The sequence below is a fragment of the Lampetra planeri genome, chromosome 25 (genome assembly GCF_965212315.1).
Source record: "Lampetra planeri chromosome 25, kcLamPlan1.2.h2, whole genome shotgun sequence".
Classification (NCBI taxonomy): domain Eukaryota; kingdom Metazoa; phylum Chordata; class Hyperoartia; order Petromyzontiformes; family Petromyzontidae; genus Lampetra; species Lampetra planeri.
This window is the reverse complement of record NC_136131.1, coordinates 12,595,724-12,609,021: the sequence shown is the minus strand read 5'-3', so window position 1 is coordinate 12,609,021 and position 13,298 is coordinate 12,595,724. Positions and strand designations below refer to the sequence as shown.

Below are 13,298 nucleotides of genomic sequence, written 5' to 3'. Positions count from 1 at the left end.
TGCTGACGTTCGTCCCACAGAGCAGCCGGATAGAGCTCAGTGAGCATGACGAACAACTGCCCATGCATTAATCGCTTCCATAGCTGCCATTTCTATTCGCCGGTTTACTTTAACAGGAGCCAATTGCGCACTCGTTGGCATGGCTTAAGCGTTGTGTACACCTTTCCTGCCAATGGCTGCAGTGTGGCACAATAGGGCTGACCTTGTTAATGACGTAACGGGGTATAATCTTCTACACGTTTGCACTCTGGAAACTTTTCTTGTTTGGTTTTCCTGCCAAAAAAAAAAATCTGTTTTTTTCCCACATGTGGTGTCATGACAACCAATATATTATAGTTTAAAAGTACGCTTTTGTTAACACAGACTGCTTTTATTGTGATACCGACATTACCAATTATACATACAAAACAGTTTCGTGTTACAGTAGTCGTCATTTTAGTCAAAAAAGATAAATGTCCAATGACCGCCGAGTTGGAACTTTTTCAAATCTAATTTGGTTGAGATTTGACTTTGAGTGTAAGTGTGGGATTGAGCAAGATGACCATTGTGCGATGTTTTGCTTGAATCCGTATACAGTATTGTACAGTATTGTCCACAAAATACATTTGTTCTGTGCATTACCCTGTGCTCTCCCAGCCCATCAAATCAATGTCGGTTTATATTTTAAAAATATAGATCGTGAGCATCTTTAACCCCCTCCTGCCTTGTGCTGAATGCGTGGCAACCAGGGCGAGGTGGAGATCGAGGAGAGGCAAGACTACGTGCTGCCCATGCCGCCACGCTCGCCGGCTGTCCTGACCCCGCAGGAATACAAGTCCCACCTGCAGGCTGTGCTCGCCAATATCCCCAAACGGCCCCCACCAGAGTACCCTGGCGGACAGGTGGCCGCACCGCAGCGGCCCCCGTACGCCTATGGGCAGGATACGTTGAGCTTCCTCATGGGCACCACCTCCTCGGTAACGGCACCGTGGCATTCCGCTCACCCCTTGCCATGTAGCGCTTGCCGCTTGGGTTGACGTAGCGGGTGGTGACGTCAAGATCTGCGCAGGTGTTTTTGTGGGTGTACTGCATGGTCCCCCGATGTGTTCTCTGGTTGTGCCAAACAATGTGCGGTACAAACTGGCGACACTTTGGAGGGCTGTCATGATGGGTCATTGACGAAGATGACATAAAACACAGCGGCTTGATTCTTAAGTGTCATTCACAATTTGCAGCAGGGGGACGTAACAATTCTAATTTCCAGTCGTTTGTGAATCTTTTTGCGGGATGAAGGACTTTGGTCATAGGGGTTACTTGACCATACTTCGCCACGCTAGTTAGTTTGTGTTGGTGGATTGGTGAGCCCGGGATCAGGTTTAGATATGACTTGCGACTGATTGGAATGATTTTGTATGGCCAGTGAAGAGCAACTGTTATAGATTAGTCATGGTTAGGAAGTTCAGCGTGTTAACCAAGACACCAGCACTACCCTCCACGGATGGTCATGGTTACCATAATATTGGTAACCCTTAACATCCATGAACTAATTTGTCTACATTTGATATCACATTCACACAATGTTTTGACTGCCTTCAAGTATGTTTAGTGAGGTTCACTATGCCTTGGCTTTTGTATATGATGTGATCTGTCATCTCAGACATCGTGGTGTAGGTATTGTCAAGTCACAAGGTTGCAAAAAGAACTAGCATTTATACATTCCTTGACTATTAGAACACGAATGTTTATTGAGGAGTATGTGTGTGACCAATTGCCATCTAATTAGACGTTTTAGACGTTTACCTTGGCCGTGTAGTCTGAATGAGTAGAAGGACTTCTAGTGGACACTTGTTCCCTTGAATCGTCTTTCCGACGTGAAGGAATGTCACAAATCCCAGTTGTCCATTTCGTTCCTGGTGGGTATTTGCCGTGCCATGTATTTGTACATTTGTATTTCAATTTAAAAATATTCCATTTGTAACTTCGTCTTGCTATGTAATGAGCTATAAAGATTTTGTTTAATAGGATGTTCCTTTAAAAACAGATTTTATCAAATTACATTATTATGTTGGTTATGTTTAATCTACAACCAATTAGTGACACATAAACTGTTTGGAAGCTTGCTCCATTTAAACTTAATTCCCCTGAATATGGGAAATTCAAGGCAGTACAAAAATGTTTAGTTATAATAAACAGTATATAAACAATTTTGACGTCATCCTGCGCTATTTAAGACCGGAAACAGATGGATGGCTTCACTATTCTGGCAAATCGCCCGAAGATGCTGGATGTAATTACCAGCGAAACGTCAAACTCAAATTCTAAATGTTGTGGATTCACTCTTCAAACACACCGGTGGGCTGAAGAAATAACTATTTGGCGTTTTTTTAACGTGACACATTTTTTACTGATTGGCTGTGTCGGGTGGTGGAGGGTTGCGACACATTTATAATAACGCGATCTAACCCAAAAACCTTTATGGATAATACTGGTCGCGAAAGCCTACGTGTTAAACTGAATATATGAACAGTGAATTGTAAGTCCACGACTAGAGAAAGGTCCCGCACCAAATGCCGGTCTTTGTGGATTTGTGAAGGGAGGGCCAACGATCGGTTCGGATATCATTCACCACTGATCTTAGCTGTGGCCTGAAATCAAACTCGGGTTGCCAGGTTCACAGCACAGTGCATTAACCTCTGCGGCACTGGTCCACCCATCTCGTCATAATACGAGCAAGCAGCTCTGTGGCTTTATATCAGGGCTCAAAGGATTTATCAGCAATGTAAAACTATGACAGAATTGGGGAAACATTTGATAAGCAGACAATATAAACAACAATGTAGAGATTGCAAACATTTCTGAACTTTACAACTCGTAGACCTGCTATGACTTGCATAAAGAAGCTATCTTTTTTAGGTGAGAGTCTTTGTTTTAACCCCACGTTTTCCTCGTCCCTTTGTGTGCAGCACAATTCTGGGCTGATGGCGCAGCAGATGGGCGGCATGAGCCCGCTGGTGGACTGTAAGGGCGCCGCGGTGGGCATGGGTGGCGCTTCCCTTGGCCCGTCCGTCTCCGAACCGGACCTGAGCAGCGCCGGCAAGGAGCGCGTGCGCAGCGAGACCCCGCGGGAGCGCCCCGTCTCTGAGCTATTCTCTCTCACCGACAACATCGTAGAGAGGGAGTTCTTACTGCATGTAAGGAGCCGCGATATGCCTGGTCATTTTTGCACACGTAAGGTGCTGCGATATGGATTTTCGGCGGGGAGAGGAATTTTCTCCACCCCCTGGCTCCAATTTGATCCCTCGCGTGCTGTCGGTGCCATGTCGTGAGAAGACGTTTTATTTTAAAATCTCGCAGCCCAGTGCAAGCCGCCATTCTAGAGAATAGTCCCATGGAAGAGCTGCCTCCTGAGATCGCTTCAAGTGACCTCTGGTCCGTACCGTAGAGGGCAGCGCTTTCCCACCTTGCTTTGCATATGAGGCTGATGTTCATTGTGAGACAGTCAAACCAATACTTTTTTATTCTCAGGGCTGGATTTCAGCCAAATAATTGATGAACCATTATGAATGTAACGGTTTGTTTTGGTTGTGATTGGGCCGAGATAATACAATCACTACAATTGAGTACCCTGTTTAATCGCTGGAAGGTGCCTGAATTAGAACCCAAGATCTCGGTGTTTCCAGCTCAGCTCTGATCTCTCCAGCCACAGCCACCCGACCGTTTCTGTCACTGTCGACACGTATCCACATAGCAGGTGCTGCCAGTTATGCAACAGAAATAAAAATATAAATATAAACTACTGCCAGTGTTTTATATCCAAAATGTTCCTGTAAAGTTATGGTATTTTTCTGGCATTGGACCTGGTGCGCAGAATGTCATTCAGCACCTGATATTGTTTATCCAGGCCACGGCAGTATATTCACGTGTAGTTACTTGTTGATATTAAGTTCTCATGGTGTGCAGAGTAGATATTGAAGTGCACCTGAAAAAAAAACAATTATGGTGTTTTTCAGAAAGGACATTTTTCGAGTTACATTTTTCTCGTTGGTATGAAGTTAAAAGTCAGTGAGGCTTTTCCGGGTATGCAAGTGTAGGCATCTCACTACCATGGCGCCCCACGATGGTGAGATGTTAACTACATTGCCTGGTGTACAGTAGGTCGTGGGTTCAATCCTGACCCTGATGCCTGTATATTTGCAGTTTGCATGTCTCTCTCCCCGTGGTCGCTTGGATTTTTCTCCGGGCCCTTCGGTTTTTCCCTCTAAATTTAGAAACATGCGCTTAGAGTATTTTCTGACTATACATTTACACATGATAAGCCACTTCATTGAGTTATCATTTGTGACCAGGTCGCTGAAAAAGAGCTATGTAGCTCAGGGGGCCTTACCTGCTAAAATAAAAAAAATAGTTATAATGACTCTTAGTCCATATTCAAAGTCTAGTAGAGACCAACGTATGCGTCATCAAGGCAGTTGTTGCTTGCTGCTCAAGTACAGTGCCAACCTTGAGCTACCAGCATGGAGTCCCTTCTCTGTCATTGGCAAACAAGCTATTTTATAAGACTTATTTTTATAACAATTCAAAAAGCATTGTCACAAAGGGGTGTTCCACAGTGTGTGTAAAACTCAAGAAGCCCACACAATTCAAACACAGCCAAACACGCAGCGTAAATATATACCCCAAGGTGTAATGTTTCAATGTAAATGTATGCACACAGGAGCCTCGCACAGACAGTGAGCCTCGCAAAAACACGTTCCCATAGGGTTTAGAATGTATTATAATAATACACACATGCACTTCAAACAGTCTTACATGTTGCTTATATACAGTATATTTCATAAGATATATTTACTCATGCTGTGCAAAGTGATGATGGTCTGTGATATTGGGTGTTCAGTAGCAAGGATTGGCACATTGCTTAATGACAGAACACTGCATTCCATTGCTCTATATTTAGTTATTGGCTCTGTTGCAGCATGTCTAGTCTCTGAGTCACACACCACAGGCTTGTATATTTTGTGGTTAACAGCCATGGACATGTGAAGGGAGCTGATTTTTTTTATCTGCACCACAACAGTGGAAAGGTAGTTTCTGTAATTAAAGCCCAAGTGAATGTAATTTGTTGAAGTGAAGCCTAACAGGAACAAAGTAAACAAGATTATAAACTGTTCACATGAATGGACGCATGCAAACATATGTTCACATGAAGTACACTGTTCATAAAATGTGTACATGTTCACTGAGTCGCCAGGCAACAATTGGTTTGCATCTCAAAACAGTGGTGCGAGATTTCTTACAATGTTGAACGTGCATTTATTTCCATCCTTTGGTCACCTTCACGGTCTCCAAAGCCTTTTTCTAGTACAGACATTTGCATAGTTTGTCACACTGAAGGTCTTCAACCTCATTGGGTTTTGGAAGATGAGCAGACTTCAGCTCAGTTGGTACTTGAATGGAACACTGCCTGGAACTTGAAGTGTTTTACAGGGTGAAGCTGTGGGGTGGGCAGGAGATGGCAGTACAGAAGTGGATTCTTGATTACATCTGTGCAGAGATTTAAGTGTTCCGCCCTCGAAATGTATGGGTTTCCTCGTGGTACCTTCTACAGCATGTAAAATGCTGGAATTGATAAAACATCCAAAATCCAGAATCAACCTAAAAACCGCAGCTGAGAGACTGTGAGGTTTCCCTGCCCTTACTGGGCATCTGTGTAGAAGAGCTTCTGAGCTCATTGGATTCCTCCGGTCTATATGCAGATTCTGATTATTAAATAAAGGCCTTGTGTGTTATTATTGCTCATAGATAGTGTTCCTACGAATGCTTTACCATCGTGGTTCTTTGTGTGGTTCCCTTCTTTGAGAAGAAGCGAGGAAACACGGCGGAGATCAAAAAGATGGGCCCTCTCAAGATGGCTGTGATGAACGGCCTCTCCATGTCCCGCATCCCCCTGCCCGAGGAGGTCAAGGAGGAGCCCCCCAAGGTGCCCATGGATGAAAGGGTGAGAACAAACTGACGTGTGCCCATGTGCCTCGTGAGCAGTGGGTTGTCCATGAAGCTGCAAACAGCAGAAACAACTAGAATACATGTGCAGTGACGCACATGTATACTCATTGTACTGCCATGGTGTTGCCTCTGTTTCAACAAACTGGAGATTATCGTTTAGTTTAGGACAATGGGCAGATATATGATCCTTATGGCGGTACCCCGGGGTACAAAATTATAAAAGATGGCCGTGGCAATTAAATATTTTATTTCTGGGACACTATTTTTTCCAGGGGTGTACTTAACTCCGCGACTGGGGTACCAATCAATCCTAAATCGGTGCCACACTCCGCAATGTCGAAACGCTGCGAGGACGATTGCGCCGAAACCCTGAACGCTCGCACGCACTGTGGTGGTGCATCGTGAGTACAGCTCGTCGAGATGAGTCGATTGCCGCATCGCCGACCATCAACAGACTAAAAATGACATGCATCACGGACATTATGCGAGAGCCGGGGTACCGCCATAAGGTTCATATTGCAATTTGAGAATCTGCTCCTCATCACGATTAGAATTTACATGCAAAATACATAATAAGTAGTCCCACATTATACCTAGGGAGTGAATTGGTGGCACAGTGGTTAGTGTACTGTACTGTTAACCCAGCAACCTTATTTATTATCCTGGCCACAGGTATCAGTGATGATTGATATCTAAATAGGTGCAGGTTACCCCCTTCACCAACCCACACAGACCAGTCTGGTCAAGTTTTGTCAAACAACCTTTATGACCGACACCGTTTGGTCAGGCCTTCATCCAGCAGTGGATTGACCAAGTTTGCTGTAAATGATCAGTTTATAATTATACCCCCAGTTCTCTGCACGGTGCACTGTGTTTGCTTTGCTGCGTCTGGTTAACTCGTCTTTCATTTCTCTGCCATGTGTTCCGCAGTGCAAGATGCTGCAAGAGCGTCTGGAGCAGGGCATGGTCTTCACCGAGTACGAGCGCGTGCTCAAGAAGCGCGCGCAAGCCGACTGCAGCACCGCCACGCTGTCCGAAAACCACGATCGCAACCGCTTCAAGGACGTTGTTCCATACGAGGAGAACCGCATCGAGCTCTTGCCAAGCAAGGACAACCCCACTGGTTATGTCAACGCGTCGCGCGTACAGGCACGTGCATCCTGCGCCAACATTCACAGCCATCAAATAAGAGGGATCGTCTTCTTTTCTCAAGCCGCTGCGTAGATTTTTTGTGGTTTTCCTGCATCGCTCTCGAGTGTTTTCGGGCTGTACTGCTTGTTGTTCGGCATGATGTCCGATGTTTTTCTCTACATGCTCAGAGCTTCTTCAGGAACGCGAATATCGCGTTGTTACAACACGAAAGCACTTATTCTAAATGTTTTTCACGTGGCTAAATTTGCATTCAATGCATCTGAGAAAAGTAATAGAATGTTTCGTATATATTTTCAAATGCAAAAATGCTGTGGGATTTTGGTTTTAGAGCTTTATTTTGCAAGCTTACATATGGCTGTGTGTGTGCGTGTGTACAGGTTACTGTGAGTGGGGAGGAGTGGCATTACATTGCAACACAAGGACCACTGCCATGCACTTGCCAGGACTTCTGGCAGATGGTGTGGGAGGAAGGCGTCAATGTCATTGCCATGGTCACTCAAGAGGAGGTAACGAATCGCTCGGCTTATTCCTATACTTACCCTTGTCAATGCACTGATCCATAAAGGCCCCTCCCGGTCCCGTGTTGGTCATGGGGGTTGTTTGACCAAACGTTACCACGCTGGTCAGGGTGGATTGGTAAAGAAGTTGCCCAGGACTGGTTCCAATATCACTCGACGCTGATGTTTATCAGAGCTGGCAATCAAATTCAGGTGACCACCACTCCATCCCAGTCGGCTAATAGTTTTACACAAATTACGTTGGTGGCTCATGACTAGGAGATATCTTAAACCACTCCTTATATCTTTGTGTGCACTTTGTCTATCTGATTGTCGACCTATATTCACGTGCCAAAGTCTTGACGAGATAAGTGCTGTTCATTGTTCTGTCGACATGAGACCATTGACTGTTTTTTTTTACATTGTATTATGTTTATTTGTTTTAAATGCACAATTTTCTTCTCATTGCAGCACAAACTACAGTCACTTACACATGCTTGCAATTTCCTGATAGCCACTGGTAATGGAATTTTCCTGTTCAACATCATAAGCCTCGTGTGTCATCCCACATTTGATGTGGAGCGAGAGTAATTCTACGGGTGTTTTATTTGTCTTGTCGCTCGGCAGGAGGGAGGCAAGTCAAAGAGCCACCGCTACTGGCCCAAGCTGGGCTCGCGGCACAGCTCGGTGACGTACGGCAAGTTTAAAGTGACCACCAAGTTCCGCACGGACTTTGGGTGCTACGCCACGACAGGCCTCAAGCTCAAGCACCTGTTGGATGGGCACGAGAGGACCGTTTGGCACCTGCAGTACACAGACTGGCCTGACCATGGTTGCCCAGACCATGTGCAGGGATTCTTAGGTAAGTAAAACAAAGATCCCCCATATAGCCTGAACAGACTTGGGGTAAGTGCTGTTAGTGAGCACCTATGAAGGCTGGGACGGCACACGAGGGGGTGGGTGGCCAGTACTTCACCCGGCCGCCCTTGTCTTCCTCTATTGAGGACCTGGTGAGGCCCAGGACCGATTCAAATGATCATCACTGGTGTTGGCCGTGAGCATGAAATGAACTCGGGTTTGCCGGGTTCGCAGTGCAATACACTAACCGTTGCCCTATTGCTCCCCAACAACAACAACAGCCGCCATTTGCCACTAAGTGGCGGTGACGTCACCACGACGCTTGGGCCAGGCCATGTGCACGCTGAGGCCACGTGAAGTGTCGAACGCCCGCGGGCAGGAGGTCACAGAGCAGACCCAGATGCCACGGGTCGACTGACTGAGATGACTGGCTGATGCACCACCTGTGCCCCCTACTATGCCAACTTGCTGTGCTTTAGTCACTCGGCGCTCTGCTCGTTGTTGTGAGCGTCGCTCCTCCGCCCTCCGTTGTTGTTGGATGGCGACTGCCTCCAGCTGCCCAGTAGCGTCCTTCACGAGCCTCCTCCACAGAGGCCGATCTTGACACCGCTGGTACCAGTCATCAGCAAGTCCACTCAGCTCCACATCCTCCTGTACCACATCACTCCATCTCTTCTCTAGCCCGTGCCGCACCCGTTTAGCCCCCTCGATCCGGCCGAACAAAAGCTGTTTAGGCATGCCGTGGCTGGGCATGCGGGCTACATGACCCAGAAAATGCAGCCTTGCCTGCCGGAGGAGCTCACCGATAGGATGTTTCAAGGGTATGTGAGCTCCTCACACAATCCAGCCTGGTTAAACCCAGGATGGACCGTAGACAGGCCAGCCTGAATGTTTCTAACCGGCGAAGATGTTCCATTAGGGGGGTCCACGTTTCGCAATCATAGAGAAGGGAGGGAATGACTGTGGCCGAGGAAGACCTGAAGCTTCGTGCAGAGCGACAGACCAGGTAGCTTCCACACAGCGTTACATTCTGTACGATCCCCTTTCTTAAAGAGGGGGACCACCAGAGCATCCTTCTAATTCTGCGGAACCCGTCCAGTGGTCCAGACTGTTATCATGATGTCATGTAGGGCAGTCTGTGCACAAACGCCACCCTCCCACAGCATTTCGCTTGGGAGATCATCTCTGCCCGGTGCCTTTTCTGGTCTCAGGCTCTGGATCGCCTACAGTACTTCCTCAACAGATGGCACCTCAGCCAGCCACTCACAGGGGGTGACTTCTTCCAATATTTGAGGCACCGCAGCCTCAGCAGGGTCATCCCCACTTTGTCCCCAGGCTGAGCGATTTCCCCTCCCCCAGGACCTCACAGAAATGCTCAGCAAATCTGCAAACCTGTTCCTGGGGGTCGTAGATTGGATTGCCATTCTTTCTCCTAATGATGGTAAAAAGTTTGGCGCTGCAGGTTACTTTTTTATTGAATTAAAGAGCGATTTGTGATTGCGGCCATTGAGGCAGACTCCATCTCCTCAGCAACCCGCGACCACTAACCATCCTTGCAGCACCTCACGGCTCTGCGAACCTCCGAGCGAAGGTTGCGGTAAGCCTCCTCATTGTCTGACGTGGGATGCTGTAGATGATGAGAGTGGGCCTGTCGCTTTTTATCAGCCAGCCTGAACACCTCCTCTGTCAGCCAGGGTCTCTGAGGAGGTCTAGACCATGTGCCCAAAGCAGCCATTGCAGCTGCATGAGCCACAGTCCTAAACCTCGCCTATTTCCCCTCGACATCAGGAGTGGGGGGCGATGCCAACCCCAGCCGCACGCGATGAGGAAATTCTCGCTTGTTACTTTCATCAGCTAGCTGAGTCCATGCCACTATGGGTTTGAATAGTCCTGTGTATACACCCGCCATCGGAGTGGAAGAATGGCAGGCGCATCTTACAGATGACAAGTCGATGGTCAGTGGGCAGATCAGTTCCACGGTTGGTCCTGGTGTTAAGGACATGGGCCCGCATCCGCTGTTCCGTCACTATGTAGTTCAGCAGATGTTCTTGCTTGGACCCGGCATGCATCCATGATGTTGTGTGGATGCGCCAATGCCGGAACAGCGTGTTGGTATTTACAAGCCCATGGGCTGCACAAAAATCTAGCGGCCTCCTACCGTTGTTATTGAGCTGATCTGGCTCCCATGTCTTCCAATCACTCCAGACCAGGTGCTAGCATCATGACCAACTCGGGCATTGAAGTCACCCAGCAATATGACTCTATCCCGAGGGGCCACTTTAGCCAGCACCTGTGACAGGTCATAGAAGGCATCCGACTCATCGGCTTTGCCTGCATCCCTCCACAGATGTTCATCTTCGGTGGGGGCATAAGTAACCACGACCACCACTCCCCTTTGTTTGATGGGAAGGCGAGCCCAAAGTAGCCTGGGGCGTACAGCTTTCCACACCTCACTGCCATACTCCCACGCCCCCTTCATTCTTTTGTTCAGAAGAAGAGCCACTCCCTGTTGTTTGGCAGTCTCCTACCCCGAGTAGAGGACTGTCCACCCCTCATAGTGACAGGAGCCAGAGCCGATCCACCGGACCTCCTGAATACCACAGAGATCCAGGCGGTACCGGTCCAGCTCCCGACAGAGGAGTGGCAGCCTCTCCTCTGCAGTGAGCGTTCGAACATTCTACGTGGCCATCCGTTGTCGCTTTTTGTTGTTTCTGGAGGAGCCCCGAGGGTAAGGATTCAGTCTCCTGGCCCCGCCAAATGGGGTTTGGCCAGGAAACGTCATAGACGCCTGTCCCCCCGGAGCCTCCGGCACAAACTTAGTTACATTTTTAAATTGTGGTTTGGTGGTAATTAATTGAAGGGGGAGGGGTTAAATTGGCTGTACCCCCACGGCACTGCCCACCACAACGTTGCCGTCCGGCACCACGAGGAGGTAGGGGGTTGTTTTTGCCGGACCTACTGCTCCCCACATATACACAAACCCGCATCCTGTTTGTGCTTATCCATCCCCATTCCATTCCAATAGACAGCCACTCTAGAGGGTAATTTGGCTTACCCTCTCATGCTGCCAGACATGTTGGAAGAGGTGGGAGTAGCCACACTTTACTCCACCACATACGACCTGTCGATCGACCGCGAGGTATCCATTTTATACTGCCGCGTGGACAGAGGGGATATGATAAACTCGCAGTTGTTTTAACTGCTGTGCCAGATCGCATCTCTGCCCATATCGTGCTATTTAACCTATATGCTCCTGCCCCTCCGGTATCATACTTGAGACCTGTCGCGTGTACAAACAAGGTACAATATGAGTGCGTTGTGTTGTTCCTTGAGACCTGTCGCGTGTACAAATGCCATTGATGTGCGCCACTGGTGGCTTTGGCAGGCTACCTGGAGGAGATCAAGTCGGTGCGGCGGCACACGAACAACATGCTGGAGGCCAGCAAGCCGGCCAACCCGCCCGTGGTGGTGCACTGCAGCGCTGGGGTCGGCCGCACGGGCGTCGTCATCCTCACGGAGATGATGATCGCTTGCCTCGAGCACAATGAGGTATGTGAGCCTTGTTAAGAATGATGCATTGTTTGCAACAATCTCGTCTTCATTATGAGCCATGGTTTCAAGCGTCTTGGTAGTAACATGTGGATTTGGTCATAGATGTGTCATCATCCACAATCAATCCAATGCTGGATGAAGGTCTTCCCAAGCCAATGCCACCTCTCATGATTTTACAATGTAACAATCCACCTAGCACCTGCACCGGAACTGATTTCATCATCTCCATCACCTTAAATAATGTTCTATCGGAAGTGTTCCATTTTTTTATCTTTCATCACTCCCTCTCCTCGGTGGCCATCCGCTCAGCCGATTTATCGGCAGCGATTTTAAATAATGAAAATAAACCCTCCATCAATGGTGTGGCTTGGCGGTCTTGTGGGATTGATGCCAGGGAAAATGTTCATTCGGCTTTCTTATCTGCACTGTTATATTTCTGTAGAACGCTGCGGAATGTATTTTACCATTTCGAATGTACCTCATCTGTTTAGCTGTGAGCGACAAAGCTTTTGCATTATAACTTGCAAGAGCGAAGCTGCTGCATGTCAGCATCTTGGTAGAATTTTTTATCTGAAATTACTTGTATATTTCTTGAAGCTGTAAAGTAGAGAGGGTTTAAAAGGGCCTACTTGGAATCAAACCGTTTGCACCCAACAATTAGTTGGAAGTCTAAAGTAGAAGATAAAAGTCTGATGGTTGTGGTTGTGGTGTTGCGCTGTGGCGTGTCGTCTACAGAAGCTGGACGTGCCTGACGTGCTGGCCATCCTGCGCACACAGAGGATGCTCATGGTGCAGACCATCACCCAGTACACGTTCGTCTACCAGGCTCTCGTCCAGTTTCTGAGGAGCTCACGTCTCATCTGAGCCATCGCCACGATTCTCAGGCACGACCAATGGGGGGGGGGGGGGGGGGGGGGCGATGTCTCGGAGGGGTGGTCCAAGCCGTGTGCGGCATGGGAATTCCGTTTGTGCATTGAACAGTTTTCGTGAAAGGCCACGGCCGCCCAGAGGCACCGCGTTGGGCGCTCACGCAGTGGCGGCGGGCGTCACGTCGGCGGCCGTGAGACCGTTTGACGACGAGCTCACGGATTGCCCAAAAATCTTCGGATGAGGCCCATTTTCGGCCTCCTGTGCAATTTCCGAAAGACAACACTTCACGAAGGCCTCGAAAGAAAATGTGTTCACGGTTTCGGCTAAAAAACATCTGAATGTTTTTACACCACTCTTGTTCGTGTGTGCGCCTTGATTACAGCATGATCA

At 48.1% G+C, this 13,298-nt stretch overlaps 1 protein-coding gene across 2 annotated transcripts in view; it reads left to right on the top strand.

The window, feature by feature from the left end:
• The window catches only part of PTPN14 (protein tyrosine phosphatase non-receptor type 14), a 60,287-nt gene extending 47,340 nt beyond the window's left edge, over positions 1–12,947 (top strand). For both annotated transcript variants that reach the window (XM_078606345.1, XM_078606344.1), the window contains exons 17-24: positions 729–956; positions 2,943–3,170; positions 5,840–5,974; positions 6,910–7,128; positions 7,509–7,637; positions 8,256–8,490; positions 11,872–12,035; positions 12,774–12,947. In XM_078606345.1, coding sequence (XP_078462471.1) covers positions 729–956; positions 2,943–3,170; positions 5,840–5,974; positions 6,910–7,128; positions 7,509–7,637; positions 8,256–8,490; positions 11,872–12,035; positions 12,774–12,902 — 1,467 coding nt within the window. In that variant the 3' untranslated portion in view covers positions 12,903–12,947. The remainder of the gene's footprint in view (positions 1–728; positions 957–2,942; positions 3,171–5,839; positions 5,975–6,909; positions 7,129–7,508; positions 7,638–8,255; positions 8,491–11,871; positions 12,036–12,773) is intronic.
• Positions 12,948–13,298: the final 351 nt, after the last annotated feature.